The 19,140-nt window shown below is 39.8% G+C and overlaps 2 protein-coding genes across 3 annotated transcripts; both read left to right on the top strand.

Annotated features, from left to right (window-relative positions):
• Positions 1–2,929: 2,929 nt before the first annotated feature.
• On the top strand, positions 2,930–6,462 carry alkbh4 (alkB homolog 4, lysine demthylase). 2 transcript variants are annotated; one of them, XM_010777757.1, is made up of 4 exons: positions 2,930–3,117; positions 3,938–4,126; positions 4,370–4,667; positions 6,001–6,462. In XM_010777757.1, the coding sequence occupies exons 1-4, from the start codon at positions 3,013–3,015 to the stop codon at positions 6,228–6,230; spliced, it is 822 nt and encodes a 273-aa protein (XP_010776059.1). In that variant the 5' UTR covers positions 2,930–3,012; the 3' UTR covers positions 6,231–6,462. The 2 variants fall into 2 exon arrangements, with proteins under 2 accessions (XP_010776059.1, XP_010776060.1); XM_010777758.1 differs by having other exon boundaries at positions 2,985–3,117; positions 6,004–6,355.
• A 1,330-nt stretch (positions 6,463–7,792) lies between these two features.
• Positions 7,793–18,591, top strand: LOC104951124 (E3 ubiquitin-protein ligase CBL-like). Its single transcript, XM_010777759.1, has 6 exons — positions 7,793–7,927; positions 10,066–10,358; positions 11,068–11,229; positions 13,071–13,159; positions 13,822–14,007; positions 14,487–18,591. Exons 1-6 carry the CDS (start codon positions 7,793–7,795, stop codon positions 14,870–14,872), a joined length of 1,251 nt encoding a protein of 416 aa, XP_010776061.1. The 3' UTR covers positions 14,873–18,591.
• The last annotated feature ends 549 nt before the right edge of the window (positions 18,592–19,140 follow it).

The following is a 19,140-nucleotide window of genomic DNA, read 5'->3' as shown; positions in this document are numbered from 1 at the left end:
ATCGGGGATCGGAGCCGATCACGTGATTTTCAAAAGATCGGAATCGGGAGAAAAAAAATCAGGGATTTTTTTTTTTTTATAAATGTTGTATTCAATGTTACAAAACAAAAATGGCCATGTTCAAGTCTTAAAGTCATCCTGAGGCCTTAGTTTTAGTTTCAAATTACACAACATCATGTATGTGTTGCTTCTTTGGGGCTTGTTTTCATAGACCTGGTTGCTTATTTCTCTCAAATCTGGCAACAGAGTGGGCGCAGTGTCTAATTGTAGCAGTAAGCTAACGAGTACTGAAAGCTTTATTTTGTTTTGATCCAATGCTGCACAACTGAACTGATCCAATGCTGCTGTGAAAGAAAGAAGCTATATCCATGTTGGATAGAATATCCAATTTAAATTAAAAAATAACCTTAAGGGACAACTTGAATGCTTTTTTTCTTTTTTTTCTCTTAATGCATTGCATAAAGATCGGATCGGGAAAAATCGGTATCGGCAAATTGTCAAAATCAAATGATCGGAATCGGATCGGGAGAAAAAAAAGGTGATCGGGACATCCCTAGTTCTTGGGCATGTATAACCACAAAGCAATCAGCAGACACTCGAACACTTAACATATAAAATATACCAGCACATTTCAACTTTGAAATAACTTCCCTTTTGTTTGTTGGAAACATGTTTTGCTCCATGGGAAAGAGAGTTTAGGTCTTTACCGTATAAGTAAACAAAAAAAACTCAAATATATCTGTTTCTTTCATTTCAGTGTTTCCCTATATGGCACTTTATTCATGTGTGACAGAAATGTTTGCAAAGCTCAAACAAATGTAGAGAAATGTACGATTAAATACATGATGTTTTCTATTCTAGTGCATCTTATAGGTAGAGTAACTAACGGTGCAAATGTAACGACACGTTAACAAAACAAACTTACTTCAGGGTCTTGATCTGCTCCAGTTTGGTGGCTTTTGGAGAGCCTTTCTCCAGCAGGAGCTTCTCTGTTATCTTCGCCATGATTATCTGAAGAGTTCAAACCCTGGAGAGAGAAACAACTGTTGAGAATAGTTTTCAGTGTCTCAGTGTCGTCTTCTCCTGTGGGACTGAGGTCTGCTTCTCCTCTGAGCTCCTCTGTTATCACTGATGGTGCGTTCAGGTGCTTTATGAACAGCAGGGGGTACCGGCCACACCCTGAGTGCTCATGTGAAAACAAAGGACTGAACGAGCAGAAACCTAAAGGTCTTTCTCTCATGGGGTCTGAGTAGAGGGCGAGGTACTCAGGTCTTTTATAACGCTAATGTAGAAGGGGAAATCTATGTTACAAGTACAATCCCTTCATACACAATCTTACTCCATCTGACTAGCTGTATGCTACTAAAGATAAAGGTAAATCATGTATTTTACTCCACTACATTCATGTAAAAGATTTGGGTCATTTCAGAAGAATTTTCCCATTAAAATCAGTGGGAAAACTTCATGAGGTGATTCATTTCATCCGGCAGTGGCTCAGTCAGTAGGGGCTGTTCGGTTCAAGTCCCCGACCAGACCTAAAATATGGAGTGTGGACTGCTACTTGGAGAGGTCCAAGTTCACCTCCTGCCCTTGAGCAAGGCACCGGACACCTCCCTCTCCCATTGCTCCCCGGGCGCTGTGCAAGAGCTGCCCTCTGCTCCTGGTACCAGACTCCTGGTACTAGGATGGGTTAAAAGCAGAGAACACATGTCACTGTGTGCTCTGCATGTGAGACCATTAAAGAGGGTTTCATCCCTCCCATTTCTATTCTAATTTGTGCATCAGAACTGTTCCTGTAAAATCTAAGGAAGAGGATTAGGGCCACATCACAAACAATTGTGGGATGGAGATAAAATAAGTTTGGAGTGTAATCTCAGTTAGTTTTAATCTCAGCATTCTGACTTCAATCTCAGAAACATATATATATATATATATAACAAAAGCATTTTCTGTCTACTCTTAGTCACAGGCCCTGATCCTCTTCTGTGTAAATCTGATAATGACATAACTATTATTAATAATAAATCACGTATGAAGGACATCTTTCTTCACAACCAGTACTTTTACTTTTCATACATTAGTACTGAAGTATAAACTTGATCGCAATACTTCGACTAGAAACAAGAGTATTTTGACATTCATATCTACTTTCCCTAAAGTAAAGGGTCTAAATACTTCTGCTAACACTGCCTTGTAGATACGCTGTTGTTGTTTATTGTATAAAAAGAGCCTAAGGTTACACCATGGCAGTTTTGAGGATTAATAGAATCGACAACAACACGCCATGTTGGATTCACTGACTCACATGTATTTGTATTTCTACATTACTACGTAACAACTAAAGTCAATAAACAACTTGATATTGAGTTAAAGAGCAGATTCAGAACATTAAACGTCCACAGGAACACTTTAAGTTAGTGTCTTTTCCAATATTTGCAGATAAATGTACTTACCGGTGCTTCTTCTGTAACTTTAGTAATGAAATCAGTATCCTGGAAACCTAGCTTTCGCGGGGAAAGTCTACGTACTTCCGGTGGGCGTGGCTTACGGTGGCTTTAATAACAAAGGGCTTTTTCACCCTGAGCTCAGCCTGACAGGCACTGCGTAATTCCCACAGGCCATACACTTGACAAACAAAGTAGAAAGATCACAGTGGTCAAAGGTGACTGAGTAGATGTATTTAGTTGTGATTTTAAGATACTTGTTCTTTGCTTGACTATTTCAATTTGTAACTACTTTATACTTATATTCCACTAAAATTCAGGTTTTTACTACACATAATGCATTTTTAGTGCTAAAAAATTATGGAAATACTCATTACACCTACCTTAAAATTGTTTAACCCAATAAACAACAAAAAGTGAATTAATCCAATAAAATGTAAATATGATTCAGTGTGTTGAATTCATAGCCCAAACGGTTCGGTAGATGGCGATGTTGAGCTTTCTAGGCAGGTTCTCTACCTACATACTAACAGTAGAAGAAGAAGATGCACAGCCGTAGAAGAAGAAAATGCAGGATGACGGCTCTGCTATATGCGCCTGTAAAGGCATCCGGCGGTGTTTAAAGTGTGAACATGTGAGGGGAAAAGAACAGCTGGAGGCAAATGAAGCTAAAGTAAGCATATCTGTGTAAAAAGTGTGTTAAAAAGTGTGTTTTTATCAGCAGGAAACTGTTGTAGCCTCAGCTAACTTCGCTTTAACAATAACTACGGAAGCCCTCAACGGACAGTCCACATTTGATCAAAACACACTTTCTCGTTCAAATAAATCACTTTTCCTTCCTTTTAACCATCAGTGGTTCTATAAGGATTCAAATATCTTACTTAAATGATAACACACAGTGTAAAAATATACCAAAATATGACTCCTGTAAAATTATTTACATATTTTCCGTGAATTAACAAACGACTTTTGACCAGAACATACCAAAAGTACTTGTGATGCATAATTGCCCATTTCTAAATAATGCTCATTATATTCTATAGCATAATGAGTGATGTATTAAAGCATCACTAATGTTGCAGCTGGTAAAGCTTTCTATAATACCAGGTGGATTGATCAATAAAACCACAAGATACGTTATTAGTTAATCATAATTAGTATGTATTTTTGGTACTTTTAGATGCTGCGATTTTTACTTTAATAAGACTTTTAAAGCGGGTCTTTTACTTGAGTCTTTTTCCACGGTGGTACTACTATTTCTACACGAGTACAGGGTACTTGATATTAAGCAACCAGTCATGGCAACATTCATTACACTGTAATCTGAGTTTTTCAATTTTAACTGTATTGTAGTCTTATATTTTAACTCTACTATGTATTCTTTTGTTGACCTGTACTTAAATCATGTTTTATAAAGGTGTGTGTGATAGAGATTATTACTCTTAGTCTTTATTATTTATGTAAATTGAACTCTTTTGTTTCTGTCTCTGAAGGCTGTGCATCAGTTCCTGTACGATCCTGAGACGAGGCTTGCTGTTCCCAGAGATGCCGACTCTTCGTGCTTCTCTTTCCCGGGAGTCTTCCTCCAGGAGGACTTTATCTCCGAGGAGGAAGAGGAGGAACTGATCAGGACGATGGATCGAGACGTTTGGAACGACTCGCAGTCAGGACGCAGGAAACAGGTGAGAGGCTTCTGAACGTCATCAACACAGAATATGAACATGTGTAGTTTGGTTTTAAAGGTCCCCTATTATCGTCTTTATCAACAGGATATCACAGGTCTCAGTTACAAACATGTCTCTGAAGCGTTTGTCTGAAACACCAAACGGACCATTGCAGCATCCCACAATCCCCCCTGGTTGTTGTTGTTATTATTATGAATATCTGATGAATGAAACTAAAGTATTTGTTTCTTATCGTTGCAGGATTTTGGTCCCAAAGTGAACTTCAAGAAGCAGAAGGTGCGCCTCAGCAGTTTCTCTGGACTCCCTGCTGTGAGCCGCTCTCTGGTGCTCCGGATGCAGAGTGACGCGTCGTTAGAGGACTTCAGACCGGTGGAGCAGTGCAACCTGGAATACCTTCCCCAGCGAGGGTCCTCCATCGACCCCCACCTGGACGACAGCTGGCTGTGGGGCGAGCGCCTCGTCACCGTCAACATGTTGTCAGACACAACGCTCACTATGTCCCTGGAGGAGGGGCTTAAAGAGGAGGCGGGGCTTCAAGGCAAGTTTATTTATTATATAGCACCTTTCAACACAAGGCAATTCAAAATGCTTTATGTCATGTCAAATATTCATATAATTCAAATATGGTTATATGTTCATTTTAATTAATTTCTTATTTTACAGGTCACCTATTATGCAAAATTCACTTTATATGTGTCCCCTCTGTGGAAAGAGACTCTGAAAGTTTCAGGAACAAAGATTCTCTCTCTTTTTGATCCATTTCTATAAAAACCTGTCTGAAATGAGCTGATGAGATTTTGGCCACTTTATGATGTCATCACGATGTTTTGGCTTGTGTAACCATTAGCCAATCAGCAACCAAGGTAATCCACCCCCCACCCCACCTTATCACCTGAATCTCCTCCTAAACCGCGTTCACTTAGTACCCCAGGGCACTAAGTACCAATCGCGTTCACACCGGAGTACTTTTCCCTGAAGGAGGATTAGGCAAATGAGCCGCTGACGTCACTTCGTCTTCTTCTGCTTTGGGTTTACTGGCAGGCCGCAAACAACTTCACGGCTGCCACCCGAAGTCCCCGGCCGGAAGTTCCCGGAGTTGGGGAATGGCTTCAGTAGAAGCTTCTGGGACTCCCAGCAGCTTCTACTGAAGCCTTCCGAGTAAATCGCCAGAACGCCGACACCTCCTCATCTCCACCGCTCCCATGTTTTCTTTTGTGTTGCCATAAATTAGTCTCTCTCCGTTGGTGCGCTGGGCTAATGCTAATAATGCTAATGCCACAAATACAATGGCGGCTTCACAAAACTTTTCAGAGTTTTACGGGGCGTGGTTTGCAATTCGCCCAGCCAATCAGAACTGGGGCACTTTTCCCCCCAGGAGAGTACCACCTCTCTAGCAGGCACTAAAAATGGGGGTAAAAGTTCCAGGCAGTAAGTACTCTTTGTGGTGTGAACGCAACATCAGGGGTACTGACGGAACTAAACGGGAAAAGTACGGGGAAAAGTACTCCGGTGTGAAAGCGGCTCTTGTGTTCTTTGTAACCAAATCTCTCTCAGAGGGGCGTGGGGAGGGGCTCCTTATTTTCCTCTAAAGTAACAGACACAGAATCAGCACTTTTGAAACAGGGCTGAAACAGAGGGGATTATGGGTAATGCTGCAATGATCTGTTCGGTGTTTCAGCCAATCAGAGAGAGGTTCTGGATATTGATGAGAAACAGTATGATAGGGATCCTTTAAACAGAAACACATCAAGTGTAAGACCTCATTGTGTTAGGTGTGTGTCCCAGAGGGCTTCACCTTTGTCTCTTTCTAGTCTCAGGCTGAAAGTCACGTGTTCCATACTGTGAATGTGACATTATTCTTTTAATCCTAGTAGAGGAAGTCCAGGTCTCCGTGCTTCTTCCTCGGAGGTCGTTGTTGGTGTTGTTCGGAGAGGCGAGACACCGATGGAAACATTCGATCCGACGGGAAGATATTCAGGATCGCAGAGTGTGCAGCACCTTCAGAGAGCTGTCGGAGGACTTCCTGTCGGGGGGGCGGCACGAGGAGATGGGGGCGAAGCTGCTGGACATCTCACTGAGCTTCAGAGGGACGCCTGTATAGAGACAGCTCAAATACTATGTTTGTTCCTGGGACATTTCATTTTTTTTTTGTATATAATTAATTCAGTTAGTGTTTTTATTCATTTGTAAAATGTGGGCATTGTACTGAAATATTTAACAAATAAATTGGATTTTGTAACATTAAAGAAACAAATTATAAAAATACAATAAATAATGTATATAAAACAGAGATTTAAATGGAAAATGTCTGACTTTCTTCTCAGAAACCCAAGGTTTTTTTTGGACTTTTTGTCACATTCCTTTCTCCTGTGGCCCCTGATTTTTTCGGTTGTGTACTTTCAAATACTAGCGCACTCGAGCTGGTTTCTCCAAAATTACCTAAAGCCGAATTTACCATATACAGTATATTGGGGGGGACCCATTATATAGCCTAACTGATATAAAAAATAATAATGTTGTGTCCCCCCAATGTTGGTTCCATGGTTACGGCCTTGTTACCTACCCTACCTTTAATAAGACAGTCATAATAATAATAACAATAATACAATTGATTTATATCGCGCTTTTCCTGGTGCTCAAAGGACCTTTATTAATCCCTGTGGGGAAATGAAGCAGCAACAGAGTGAGATTGAAAAACAGATTCACACAAGATTAATACAATTAGAGATACAATTAAAATGATAAACAGGTAAGTAACTGTTAAATGAACATATATACATAATTGAGTCCATAGTAATGCACACTATGCAAACACTATCTTGTTGACCTTAACACTGTCAGTCCTGCACAACCCTACGAACACATTGCACATTGTAACTTGATATATTTTATTATTTTTAAATGTTTGTATGTATATCTATTTTTCATCCATATTTAATGTCAATATTGCAATATTTTAATCACTTGAATAGTTGAATTTGATGCTCCTTGTCTTACCATCTATCTTCTTTAAATATGTTTATATATGCACCATATTTTATACACTAAGAAGGTTTCTCTTTTCTCTCATTCCCCTCCTCGACTCCTATCCTTGTGTCTTAGTCCCGCCCACAGGAGATGCGAGCGGAGGAGTCGAGCGGAGGAGTCGAGGAGGGGAACCGAGGAGAGAGGAGGGGAAGCAGCAGGCGTTTAGAGAAATGAGGAACCTTCTAAGGGTCCTATATGTAAACCTACTTTGGCAATAAACCTTGTTTGCGACTCTTTTATGTTGAAGGCCTTTTCCGGATATCCGGGTCCGTTGGCTGCTGCTCAACCTGTTTGTTGATCGAGAGGCGTTATTAACAACCGGAGTTTTATTATAAGCCGGGCTCATTTCTCGGGGGATTATAAGCGTCTCTTCCCCGGAGGAGGTGTCTCTTCCCCGGCAGAAGATTCTCCCCCACAGGGAGGATGAATTAAACCCTTTATTTCGCGACAGGAAACTAAACAAGAGGCTTCTTCTTTTTTTTTTTCTCCTACAGATGTAGCATGTTAGCTAGCATGTTAGCTTGTTCAAACTGCCAGATATTATGACGTGTTAGCGAGGGAGAAGCAGCCCTGGTTCTTGTTTAGCGACGTGTCAGGTTTATTCTCCCCGGTTTTGAGGCCTCATCGACGGGGGAAATGGCCGGAAACCCCCGCAGAGGAGCCGGATTTATCGGGCTGATGAAGGACGCTTTTCAGCCGCAGCAGCCTCTGCAACAGCCCGCAGTGGTGGAGAAGAAGATGGTGGAGAAGTGCTGGAAACTCATGGATAAGGTACTGGGAATATATCATGTGAGAGGTGATGGAAATGTATCTATAAGGTACTGGGAATATATAATGTTTAAACTGCTGGAAACTAATGGTTAAGGTACAGGGAATACTGGGTATATGATGTTAAAAATCCTGGCAACTCAGGGTTAAGATACTGGCAATACTGTGAATATATTATGTTGGAGGTGATGGAAATTCAGGGTTAAAGTGGACCTATCATGCTGATACTGGGAATATAATGTTGGAAACTAGTGGATAACGTACTGGGAATACTGGGAATATAATGTTAGAGGTGATGGAAACTCATGGATCAGAACATCATGGATTTATGGATCAATAAAGTACTTCTTATCTTATCTTTTTTATTTTCAGGTACTGGGAATATAAAGGTACTGGGAATATAATGTTAGAAGGGCTGGATACTCGTGGATAAGGTAATGGGAATATATGTAAAAAACACTAAACATGGAGGTGATAATGTTTTTATCATTATTATGGATGGACAAATGCACAGTCTTCAGGTCTCCTTAGGTAAAACTAGAAATACCACACTTACAACTCACTCATGAACAAGGCACCACAAATAATGCTACAATAAACCCTAAACATGGTGGGAATGAGTGACAGGATGAGCTGTTCTGAGGCAGAAAACAGACACTTCGTCTTCATCATTATTATGGACAAACACAGAGAGTATCCCAACATGCAGCCAAGGTGTTCACTGTAAAAGCAGCAAGTGCAGGTCAATCTAAATATTACATATAACATAAATTATAAATTAATATAAACGGTACAGAAATGTTAATATGTAAAGTAACCCCAGCTGTCAGATACTTGTTGAATACACTGAGTAAATATATGCTTAGTTTAATTCAAACATGTTATAAAAAACATGGAAGTGAAAACGGGTGTAAGGTCACTCAGTTATCTGTTGTTTTGCAGCAGAAACAAAGTTAACTTCCTTGTTCTTTATCGTCTGTATGAGCAAACACATGTTGTCTAAAGCTGCCGGGTACATGTAGAAGAGAAATTAAATACATTAAAAACGACTTGGTTAAAATCCACCACTGCTGATCAGACTCATCTAATTAAATAACGCCAAAGTGACGTAAGGAATGCACGTTTAATCGTTGTAATTAATGCAGAGTAATGCAAATATTCACTGCTTTTCTTACCTCCTACTTCCTCTTACTGTTTCCACCAAGCTTACTTAAACCTGATTCTGATAAAACCCCTTAAATTGGAGTTCTATAATGTCCCTTAATCATTACTTAAGTGGGGTCATGTATAGTGAATTAGCCACGTAGCATTAAATTAAAATCTACCACCCAGGTCCTGTTGTTTGTGATCTGAAAATGATATTCCCTGAACATCATTAAGCTTGTAATTGTATATTTATCTGACTACTTATACACACATTAAGCCATATCATAGCGTAAAAGAGTGTATTATATTTAATAAACATTGTATTATGTTGCAGAGTCAAAAAAACGTTGCTCTATTTCAAACATAAAAGAAAAACATAATCAGAGAAGTTAAAGTGATATATTAAATTATGTATATATTGCAATATATACAGAAGTCTGTAATACTATTTTAAATGATATTAATACTGAAGAATAGATTATTGCTTTGAATATACAGTGTAAGTATTAATGCCAAACTGATGTGAAGAATGCACATTGAATAGGTTGAATGAATGCACATGAATTGATCTTGTTCTGTTCAATTCAGATATACTGCACGTGTTTTATTTGCCATTTTACATTTTAGTTTTAATAATAGACTTTTAAGGCGTTTGAAAAAAAGTTATTTATTCGCTCCTTTTTATTTTTACCACTTACTTCCTCTTACTGTGTTAATGTATTCACCATTATAAACTGTGTGTGTGTGTGTGTGTGTGTGTGTGTGTGTGTGTGTGTGTGTGTGTGTGTGTGTGTGTCCTAGACATTAGCTTATTAGCACAATGCAACTATCTCTCATCCATCACCACAGACCTTATTTCAGGCTAACCACCAAAAACACATTCAGAAAACCATTGACTTCTACACCAGGGGACAGGAAGTGGTTATTTAACACATTTATTTGTATTATACTATATTAATAGTCTTTATTTATTCCTTCTCCTCTCATATTTCCAGATCTCAGTAACTCACAGAGATAAGCCCCTCCCCCTTCCCCCTGCCCTTAGAGAGCTGCCCCCCCCTCCCCCACCTGAGCGTCCCTCCCCCTCTCTGATTGGTCAGGACTGCCGGCTGCAGAGGAGGCCCCTCCCCTCGACCCCCGACCAATCAGCATGGGCCTCAAACTACATGGTTCCCCGCCCGGCAACCAAGGTCCTGCCCACCACCTCCTCTGTCTCCCCCTCCCCCCCCAACGGAGACGCCATCAAACCTCAGGCCGCCACCAACGCCGTTTACTGCCTCGCTGCCAGGTAAGAGAGGAGGGGGAGGTGAAGAGCTCCTATTATACTGTTTTTAGACAATAGCATCGGCTCAGATGTATAGAAATGTATAAAAAACATGTCGTTGAAGTGTTTTGCTCAAAATACCAAACGGATCACCAATTCTAGCCAAGCCTCATATCCCTCTGTTTCAGCCCTGTTACTAAAGTGCTGATTCTGGGTCTGTATCTTGAAAAATAAACGTTATATTATGTTCCAAACCACATCAAGGATTATTTCTGAAACAGTATGGAGCTCAAATGCTTTTTCTCTCGTGAGTCCCTTTTTTATTTCCTGCTTCTTCACACGTTGCTCTCTCCAGTACAAGTTAGCTCTGAGTGTTAGCGATGCTTGCTAATGTAAACACAGACTATATTACATATAAAACGTTGTGCAATGTTTCTGATTGGCCCGTGGGTGTAAAGCCCGACCACATTTTAGTAATGTCGTCATGACGCAGCAAATCTGGATCAGCTCCGTTGTTCCCCTGTTTTTAGAGATGTGGGTACGGAGGGAAAGAGAGAGGCTTTTGTTTCCTGACACTTTGTGAGTCTCCTGACACCGGGGACACATATTGATGTAGAGAAGACATCAGAAAGTGCATTTAGCATGATAGGAGACCTTTAATGTCTTATCAGGAACTAGACCACTCCAACAACTACAAATCCCATCATGCTTTGTGTTTCCTGTATGAAAACAGGTCTCTGTCTGCGATGGCGAGCGCTGAGAGGCCCCCGTCTGACGAGGAGGAGAACGAGTACATGAGCCCCACCTCGCTGCCTGTCTGCGGGGCCGCGTGGGTCCTCTCCGGCTCCCTGGTGCCCCCCCCACCCGTCAACAACAACAACCACAACGACGTCAGGTAAACTGGAGGGAAGGCGGTGATCAAATATGTCCTGAAATGTTAAAAAACATAGTTATTAAAAGCCTTGCTGTAGAAATACTTCAGAACTAAAACAGTGTTTGACCAACCTCACTGCTGCAGGACACTTACCATTTAAATAACATTTAGCACATTTCATTATATTCCATTTAAAAGCTTTTATTGTGATATGCACATAAGCTACAATGTAGAAATGGCAATAAAATTCTTCTGACCCGAGCTTATATTAGTCTTTATCTAACAAGAACGATGCACAACAAACTCCAAAGAGAAGAGATGCCAGATTTGAATTCCCTCAGAGCAGAGCTGACATTTGAGCTGTTTTTACTCACAACTGATAAAGAGATTTAATTGAGCAGTAATGTATGTGGAACAGTATTGAATCTGTCCAGCAGGGGGCTCTGGAGCCTCAGGTTTGTTTGTCCTTTATACTACATGCAAATGGGTTTATTCAATACATTTGTACTGTTTAAGAAGTGCTGAAAATGTCCTTTTCTCATAAAAAGGTAATAAATTCAGACTTGTGTTGAGCGGTTTCCAATGAAAGAAATGTTATAACCACAGGACTTTACTTCGATAAGAAGTACTTTATTGATCCCAATGTATGCATATCTTTGCATAGCAGCAGCACGGCATTGGACATTAGAGAAATTCAAAGATTAGAAATAAACAATCAAAAATGTCAACATCTCAAAAAATATAAATAAAATGGCATTAAACAAGTAGAAAATATTAGAGCTGTCAGTCGATTCAAATATGTAATCGCTATTAATCGCATGATGTCCATAGTTAATCGTGATTAGTCCCAAATTAATCGCACATTTTGTATCTGTTCTAAATGCACCTGAGAGGAATATTTTCCAAGTTTTGAATACTCTTATCAACATATGAGTGGACAAACATGCTTTATGCAAATGTTTGTTTATTCTCAATACAACAACCTGGAACCTCTCTCTCTTCACTCTCTCCCAACCCTGTACTTCTGTGCACTGAGCCAGTTGCTCCAACAGACGAGCCTGTTTCCAGTTGTTCTTCTGTCTTCATAACAGTCAAAGCATGAGACTGAAGTTCCCACCTAGGGTCAAAATAATGTGAGTCGACACGTTGGATGCGATCCGAATGATCTAAAACAGTCCCTCGTCCTCCACCATGTTAATTGTCCTGCAAGCTGTAGCCACCGCCACCCATTTAGCTATCGCTGTTGAAAGCTTGCTGCTCGTAGACGCCGTGTCCAGACGTCTCCCTGGCAAATGTTCAAGCGTGGTCTGCCGCAAGCGAGCGGCAGGAGCGGGGCTGAGCATCAGCTGTGGGCTTGGCTTGCTGTTAAAAACACCTTTCTTGTATCCATATCTCTCGCTAGAATATCCCACCATCCAACTAACAACAACAACAACAACGTCAAGCCTTTGGGCTCTGAAACTATGGGGCGGGCCGGGGACAAATACACATGCGTTAATCGCACGTTAACATAATTAGTGGCGTTAAAAAAAAATTTGCATTAACTTGACAGCCCTAGAAAATATACATGTTGAAATACAAATTTACAGTAACAAAATATATAAATATATTTCTACCTTTTTTAAAGACTAGATGTATGTTAAGAGCAGTCATTAGAATATTAATTATTACGTCTCTTTTTTATTTATTTTTAATACTTTATTTAGAATTTTTCTTTTAGTTACAATAAAGCAAAGACATACACAATATACAGTAAGTAGGTACCTGAAACCTTTACATGGCGTACAAGGAAAAAAATGAAGCTGGGTATTACATTGACAATCCTGAGAGAAGTCTAAGTGATGTTTCCTTTGTGTTTTCAGTGAGTTGGTCGACAGCGACTCTGAGGATCCTCAAGTCTACGAGTCCATGTTTAACATCCAGGCTGCTTCCTCTGAGGCCTCGGACCCCGGTAATTATCCTAACTATACTCTATTTCCTTTATTATTTAGGGGAATTATTTAAATGTCCTGATCACACATGCTCACATCGAGCAGGTGTCACTTTAACTTTGTTCTTTTGGGAGAATGTGTTAAAGGTTCGGTATCAGCATCTACAGAACATTTCAAACAAGCTAAATAAAACAACAAAATCACTTAAAAACAACAACACTTTACAAGTTGTGTATTATGTTTACTTTAAATTGTGTATTGACTCAAGCAGGTGTCACTTTAACTTGGTTCTTTTGGCATAATGTAGAGAAAACAAGAGGGAATGTGAAGTTTTGTATGACAGTAATTACAGGTCTCAGCAAATACAGAACTTTTCAAATAAGCAAAAATTGACAAAAATCTCTTAAAAACAACAACACTGTACAATAATAATAATAATATGATAAGAACATACCATTTCTAAACACTTTTTCAGGTGTTCAAATACACTTTAGGAAATACAATCAAATGTAAAAAGTTGAATTCAAATATTAAAACAACAAACAACATTATTCACACATAATGTACAAGTGACTGATGGCCGACACGTTCACCCAGCCCCGCCCTGTACCAGATGTGAACGTGTATATTATATTGACTTAATTTATACGTGCGTATTGATTGAAGTGTTTTTCTTCTCCAGAGCCCCCTCCCCTTCCAGCGGTGGTTCCTCAGGAGAAGAAGGAGGACTCGGCTGAGGAGGAGATCTACGAGTACGACTGTCCGAGACCCATCCTCCCCCCCGCCCCCACCCGCAGGACGCTGTCAGACATCGGGGGTCCATCAGCGTCCTTCAGCACGCTCAGCATCGACAGCGCCGTCGAAGCCAGTACGTAACTGCTTTTCTAGCAATTGAACAGGCCATGAGAATCGTGCATTTTATTTTCTTGTAGTGGTTTTTTGGGCAGATATGGGGGAGGCGTGTGGCGCAGTGGGCTAGTGCGTTGGTGTTGGGATCAGGGGAGCACAGGTTCAAACCCCACTGCAGTCAGCATGTCGTTGTGTCCCTGAGAGACTTCACCCCAAATTGCTCCTGTGGGGATTGCCCACAGTATTGAGCATGGATCTGCAAAGGATCTGCTCCAAGTCTAGGAGAGAGTTCCCCGACTTCTCACTTGATTTATTCCCTCAGTAAATCAATGAAAGCTTTTGCTCCCTGCACTTATTCAGCTTATCTCCGCTCAGTCTGACAGCCGTAGTTGGACGATAACAGTCTCTCACTCTCTAGTGGATTTACAACCCTTACAGCATAATATCAGGTACTTGAACGCATCACAATATTTTCTGACTTGTATCTTTGTTTTCCAGGTATGTTTTCAGTGGAGCCTGAACGCCCCCCCAAACCTCTCCCTCGACGAGCAAACTCCGACCGAAGACCTCGTCCCGCAAACCGTGAATTACCCGCTCCGTTACCAGAACTCCCTTCAACCTCTTCTTCCACCTCTTCTTCCCCTACTCCCCCTCCTCCTATTGCTCTCCCTCTTCCTCTTCCTCTCCCTCTTCCTCTCCCTCCTCCCACCACTCACCCGGGGAACCAGTCCCTGAACGGAGAGATCGAGTGCCTCGTGTCGCAGGGATACTCCTTACAGGACATCCATAAAGCGCTGATGATCGCGCAAAACAACCTGGAGACGGCCAAAAACATCCTGCGGGAGTTTGTTTCCATCCCATCGTCTGCTCACATCGCCACATAGTCACTCCTCTTCCTCTTCCTCTTCCTCACCTGCTGTGTCTCTCCACTCTGTGCCATTATCACGGAAAAAGCATTTACCGAGCACTTTTCCTGCAGGGCCACTCAAGGCCAAACGGAAATGCTGCGTTCAGGAGAGATATCATCTGAGTTTTATTGTGAAAATATATGAGTTTGTTGAACCGATGCCAAGTGTTCGTCCTTGATGCTTCATCGTTATCTCGTTGTTGCAACTTGAAAATTGAGGGGTTTTGTTTTTAAGCTACCGTTTGTATGTTGGCAAAAAACTTTGACAGAGAAGCCTATGGTGGCCCGGAAGGTCAAAACACAGCAAAATGTAACATAAAGGAAAAAGACTTAAGTAAACCTCACAACCGTTTACAAAAGCATTTCCCCAAACACAAAAATAATGTCAGGTTTTTGGGGAAATGTCTTGTTTTGACCTTCAGGGCCACCGTACAGTCGGATATGACCTGAACGCAGCACACGTGAAGCCTTTACAGTTAAAGAAAACCCTGACAACAATTAACAAAACCATTTGACAAATAGCTAAAACATTTCAAAAAACACAACCAACATTTGAACTGTGTTTTCGTTGCGTTTTGACCTTCAGGGCCACCGTACTCTCGATATGACCTGAACGCAGCACGCCTGAAGCCTTTACCGTTCTTAAGCCGATGTTTGACCCCGTTCGTGTTTCCTGTAGAGGGAAATTCGTGTCTGAATTCCACTGCCGTTCAGTTTGGTGCTTTAAAAAAAAAAAAAAATGCTTCTTAGCGGCGTACGAATAATGTAGCGGCGGCGAGAAAACAAGTGGTGTTTGTATGCTGATGAATGTGCAGAATCGCAGGGCTTCATGTCTCCATATTTCCTCTCGATGATGGATCTCTAATGAAATAACAGATGTTTAAGTAACTTGTTGTGCTGTGTTTAGTACTAACAATGGCTGGAAGTTCATTTCCTCATTTAACTCGTCATTTAAAGCTTCTGGTTTCTACTAATAAGCAGAAAAAGGACTTTGACATGTGCTGCTGGATCTCCTCTCACGTCTTCATGGGATTTTTTTGGCTCCGCGTCACATTTGTACCCAGCTGAGGAATCAGGTTGAAGGGATTTACATTAAAGTGTAAAAGCAGAAGGTCTTCATGTGGACGCAGGTACTGCTTCACAGCTAGGTTTGAATGTAAAGAGAGGAACATGTGCTAAAGGACACATGATATAATGAACGAGCACGAGCTAATGACGAAAACATTCCTAAGATTAGATTTGCCCGCTTCTTGTTACTCGCTGATACAAAGGAAATTCCACAATCCTCTCGACGCCACGGTAAAACGGTTTGTTATCTTTGTTATTTAGCCATTGGGAGTTAACGGCTAAAAACACCAAAATATTAAATATATCCAATAAAACTGCATTAAACACTCCTTTAGTACAGTTTACATACTTTTTTGTTAGGAATGTAAACAGGTTCCTTCTCCAATATCCATTTTATATGACTGTGAATACATCTTAAAAACAACTTGTGTTCAAGCTGTTAACAGCTAGCAGCTAAGCTAAAAAACAAAACATTAAATTTAATGTACTTCATTCTACACTCATTGTTAGGAAGTTAAACAGGTCCCCTTCTCTGATATCTATTAAATATTTCTATGAAAACATCTCCTTCAAAACTACTTTATTAATTCGAGTTTGTTAGCTGTTAGCTCCATCATTTAGCTTCCGTCTGACAACAGCTAACGGCTAACAATACAATGGTAAAAAGACATAAGCTTTAAATGTCATGTTCTTCATTATACACTCCTTTATTAAAGTAACACAGGTCCCCTGTGATAGCTATTTATTAAACTGTGAAAACATCTTGTAAAACAACTTCATTAATTCAAGTTTGTTCACGCTGCTAACGGCTAGCAGCTATTGGCTAGCAGCTATTGGCTAATGTTAATTATAGCTCTCCTGCCGATTTTGAGAGTTTATTAAATATGATATAAGTATAAGTCTTGCATTGAAAATCTTACTGAAGTAAAGGTTAGTATACTCAAAATGTAGGTAAAGTATTAAAGTACCCAATTGTGAAAAATCATAAAAATAAATTTAAAAAAACATCCAAAAACTTTAAATACATTTTTTTTTTAATGGATGGAAAATTCAGTGATTTTTAAAAGATGCCATTTTAATCATCCCTCGATTGTTTATGAACTGTTGGCCAGTTTAATGTAATTGTAGAGAAATGGGAGTAAAGAAAATACACAAGTACAAGTATGTCACATGTGAACTTAAAAACTCAACTTGAGTAAATGTACTTCACACGAAGTCAAACTGAATATTTTGTGTATTTTTCTCAGGTTTTCAGTTTTTTCAGTGGACCAATAACGAGCGTCTCATTTCCAATTTCGCGTTTAGAAACAGGAAGTGTCCCGTCTAACATTGAGTGCAATTTCCTCCCTTTTATCCCCTCAAATCCCCTTAAATCGTCACTTTGGATTTCTGCAGTAACGTGTAAATGTGCCTTCTGTCGACAAACCAAAACACGACACATTTATTGCTTAAATTAAATATACACACTTTTCTCTTTCTCCGTTATTACTTTTTACTTTATTCCTGCAGATATACACTTTGAAGGAGCTGGAGTTTGCAGGCAAAGCATCAAAGGAAATATATATATATATATAAATAAGAGCCACATTAAAACTAGATTTATTTTAAAAAGTCAAAATAAATATCAAACCCTCTTTATTTTGTACACAGAGTACAGCACACAGCGAAAGTATAACTGCATCAAACACAGTCCCTACAGACTGAGACAAATGTAATAGTTACGGGCATTGTGACGTAAAAGAAAAAAAATGCATGTTAGCGCCCCCTAGTGGACAACTAATGCGCGATTTACAAATGCTTTTTAAAGTAAAATAAAAAAAATGCTTTTATGATTGAACTATCTTCTAATTATGAGGTACTATCTACTCCTTCTCATAAACACCGTCATATGTTTATACAGTGAATGCTATATGCGACCGTACTGCAGGATTAAACGATGATACCTCCTAAGGGTGGGGGGATATGAAGATAATGTGGCAAAAAATTTAATATTTAGAAAACGAATCTTTGCATTTATAGGATGTTATTAATAAATTAAAATACTAAATTAAGTGCTGTAATATTTGCATTGTTTACATCACTTGTTATTGTCAGTAACAAGGCATATTAAATAGAAATTGGCTGTAATAATAATAATAATGCATTTACCTTTTATAAATCAAAACATGTCTTAATATTATTCATATGATGGTATATTATCATCTTTTAACAATACAAAAATATTGGTATAATTGAAAAATATTGCCGTATCTCCCGCCCTCAGTTTAGATATCTTTAAGACTGCAGATTTTAATTTGATAAATAAATTGAAAATAAAAATCTGAATCAATTCAGGGCCGTCTCCTTGCTATTGAAAATACAATAAGTACTGTATGCCCCCAACACACACACACACACACACACACACACTCCCTCACTGATGTCTCAGCTGGTCTTTAATGATGTATTTGTGATATATTAATAACGGTCACTCGCCTTCTCAACTTGCCTACTAAAAGTCGTCCTCATGCTTTGTTGTTGTAAATATGATTTTATTTATTGTCTTTTTAATATCCTCAGCATTCGTTGTGTTGCCATGTTTTCATGCCTAAGCCATTAAGATTTTTAATTAAACAATATTTTCTTTAACATCTGAGTCGTTTGTTTTTTCCCGTCATCGCTACAGGGGGAAGAGGTACTACTTTACTGTCTTAGAGGTAGTAATACTATGGTGCAGAAATACTTTAATACTATTACTAAAATGTTATTGATTTATATTACAAGGTGTGCGTGGAAAAAGTATTCAGATCTTAAAGGGGACCTATCATGCAAAATGCACTTTGTGATGTCTTTTCTACATCAACATGTGTCCCCGGTGTGTCGGGGAACTCACGCAGTGTCAGAAAATAAAACCCTCTCTCTTTTCCTCCGTACCCAAATCTCTAAAAACGGGGGAACAACGGAGCTGATCCAGATTTGCGTCCGATATGACGTAATATCTGAAATGTGGACCCATGGCCCTATCAGAAACATTGCTATCAGAAACAATGTCCGACTGTTTTGGACGTAATATGGTCGGTGTTCACATTAGCATGGCTAACACTCAGAGCTAACCTGCACTGGAGAGCATGTGTGTGAAGAAGCAGGAAGTAAAAAGGAACTCCCCTTGTGGTATAACCGGAAAGAGAGAAAGCCTTT

Source organism: Notothenia coriiceps, unplaced genomic scaffold, assembly GCF_000735185.1.
Source record: "Notothenia coriiceps isolate Sejong01 unplaced genomic scaffold, NC01 NC01_scaffold00018588, whole genome shotgun sequence".
NCBI lineage: Eukaryota > Metazoa > Chordata > Actinopteri > Perciformes > Nototheniidae > Notothenia > Notothenia coriiceps.
Note: the sequence above shows the minus strand (reverse complement) of the source record. Positions and strands in the feature narration are given on the sequence as shown.

What these genes read in the sequence shown, in the direction of transcription:
- LOC104951124 (XM_010777759.1), top strand. Translation starts at nt 7,793, where the DNA reads ATGGCCGGAAACCCCCGCAGAGGAGCCGGATTTATCGGGCTGATGAAG. An exon ending in AACAACCACAACGACGTCAG is followed by an intron (nt 11,230 to 13,070) that starts GTAAACTGGAGG and finishes TTGTGTTTTCAG; the next exon opens with TGAGTTGGTCGACAGCGACT. An exon ending in CGACAGCGCCGTCGAAGCCA is followed by an intron (nt 14,008 to 14,486) that starts GTACGTAACTGC and finishes TTTGTTTTCCAG; the next exon opens with GTATGTTTTCAGTGGAGCCT.
- alkbh4 (XM_010777757.1), top strand. Translation starts at nt 3,013, where the DNA reads ATGCAGGATGACGGCTCTGCTATATGCGCCTGTAAAGGCATCCGGCGG. An exon ending in AGTCAGGACGCAGGAAACAG is followed by an intron (nt 4,127 to 4,369) that starts GTGAGAGGCTTC and finishes TTATCGTTGCAG; the next exon opens with GATTTTGGTCCCAAAGTGAA. An exon ending in AGAGGAGGCGGGGCTTCAAG is followed by an intron (nt 4,668 to 6,000) that starts GCAAGTTTATTT and finishes TTTTAATCCTAG; the next exon opens with TAGAGGAAGTCCAGGTCTCC.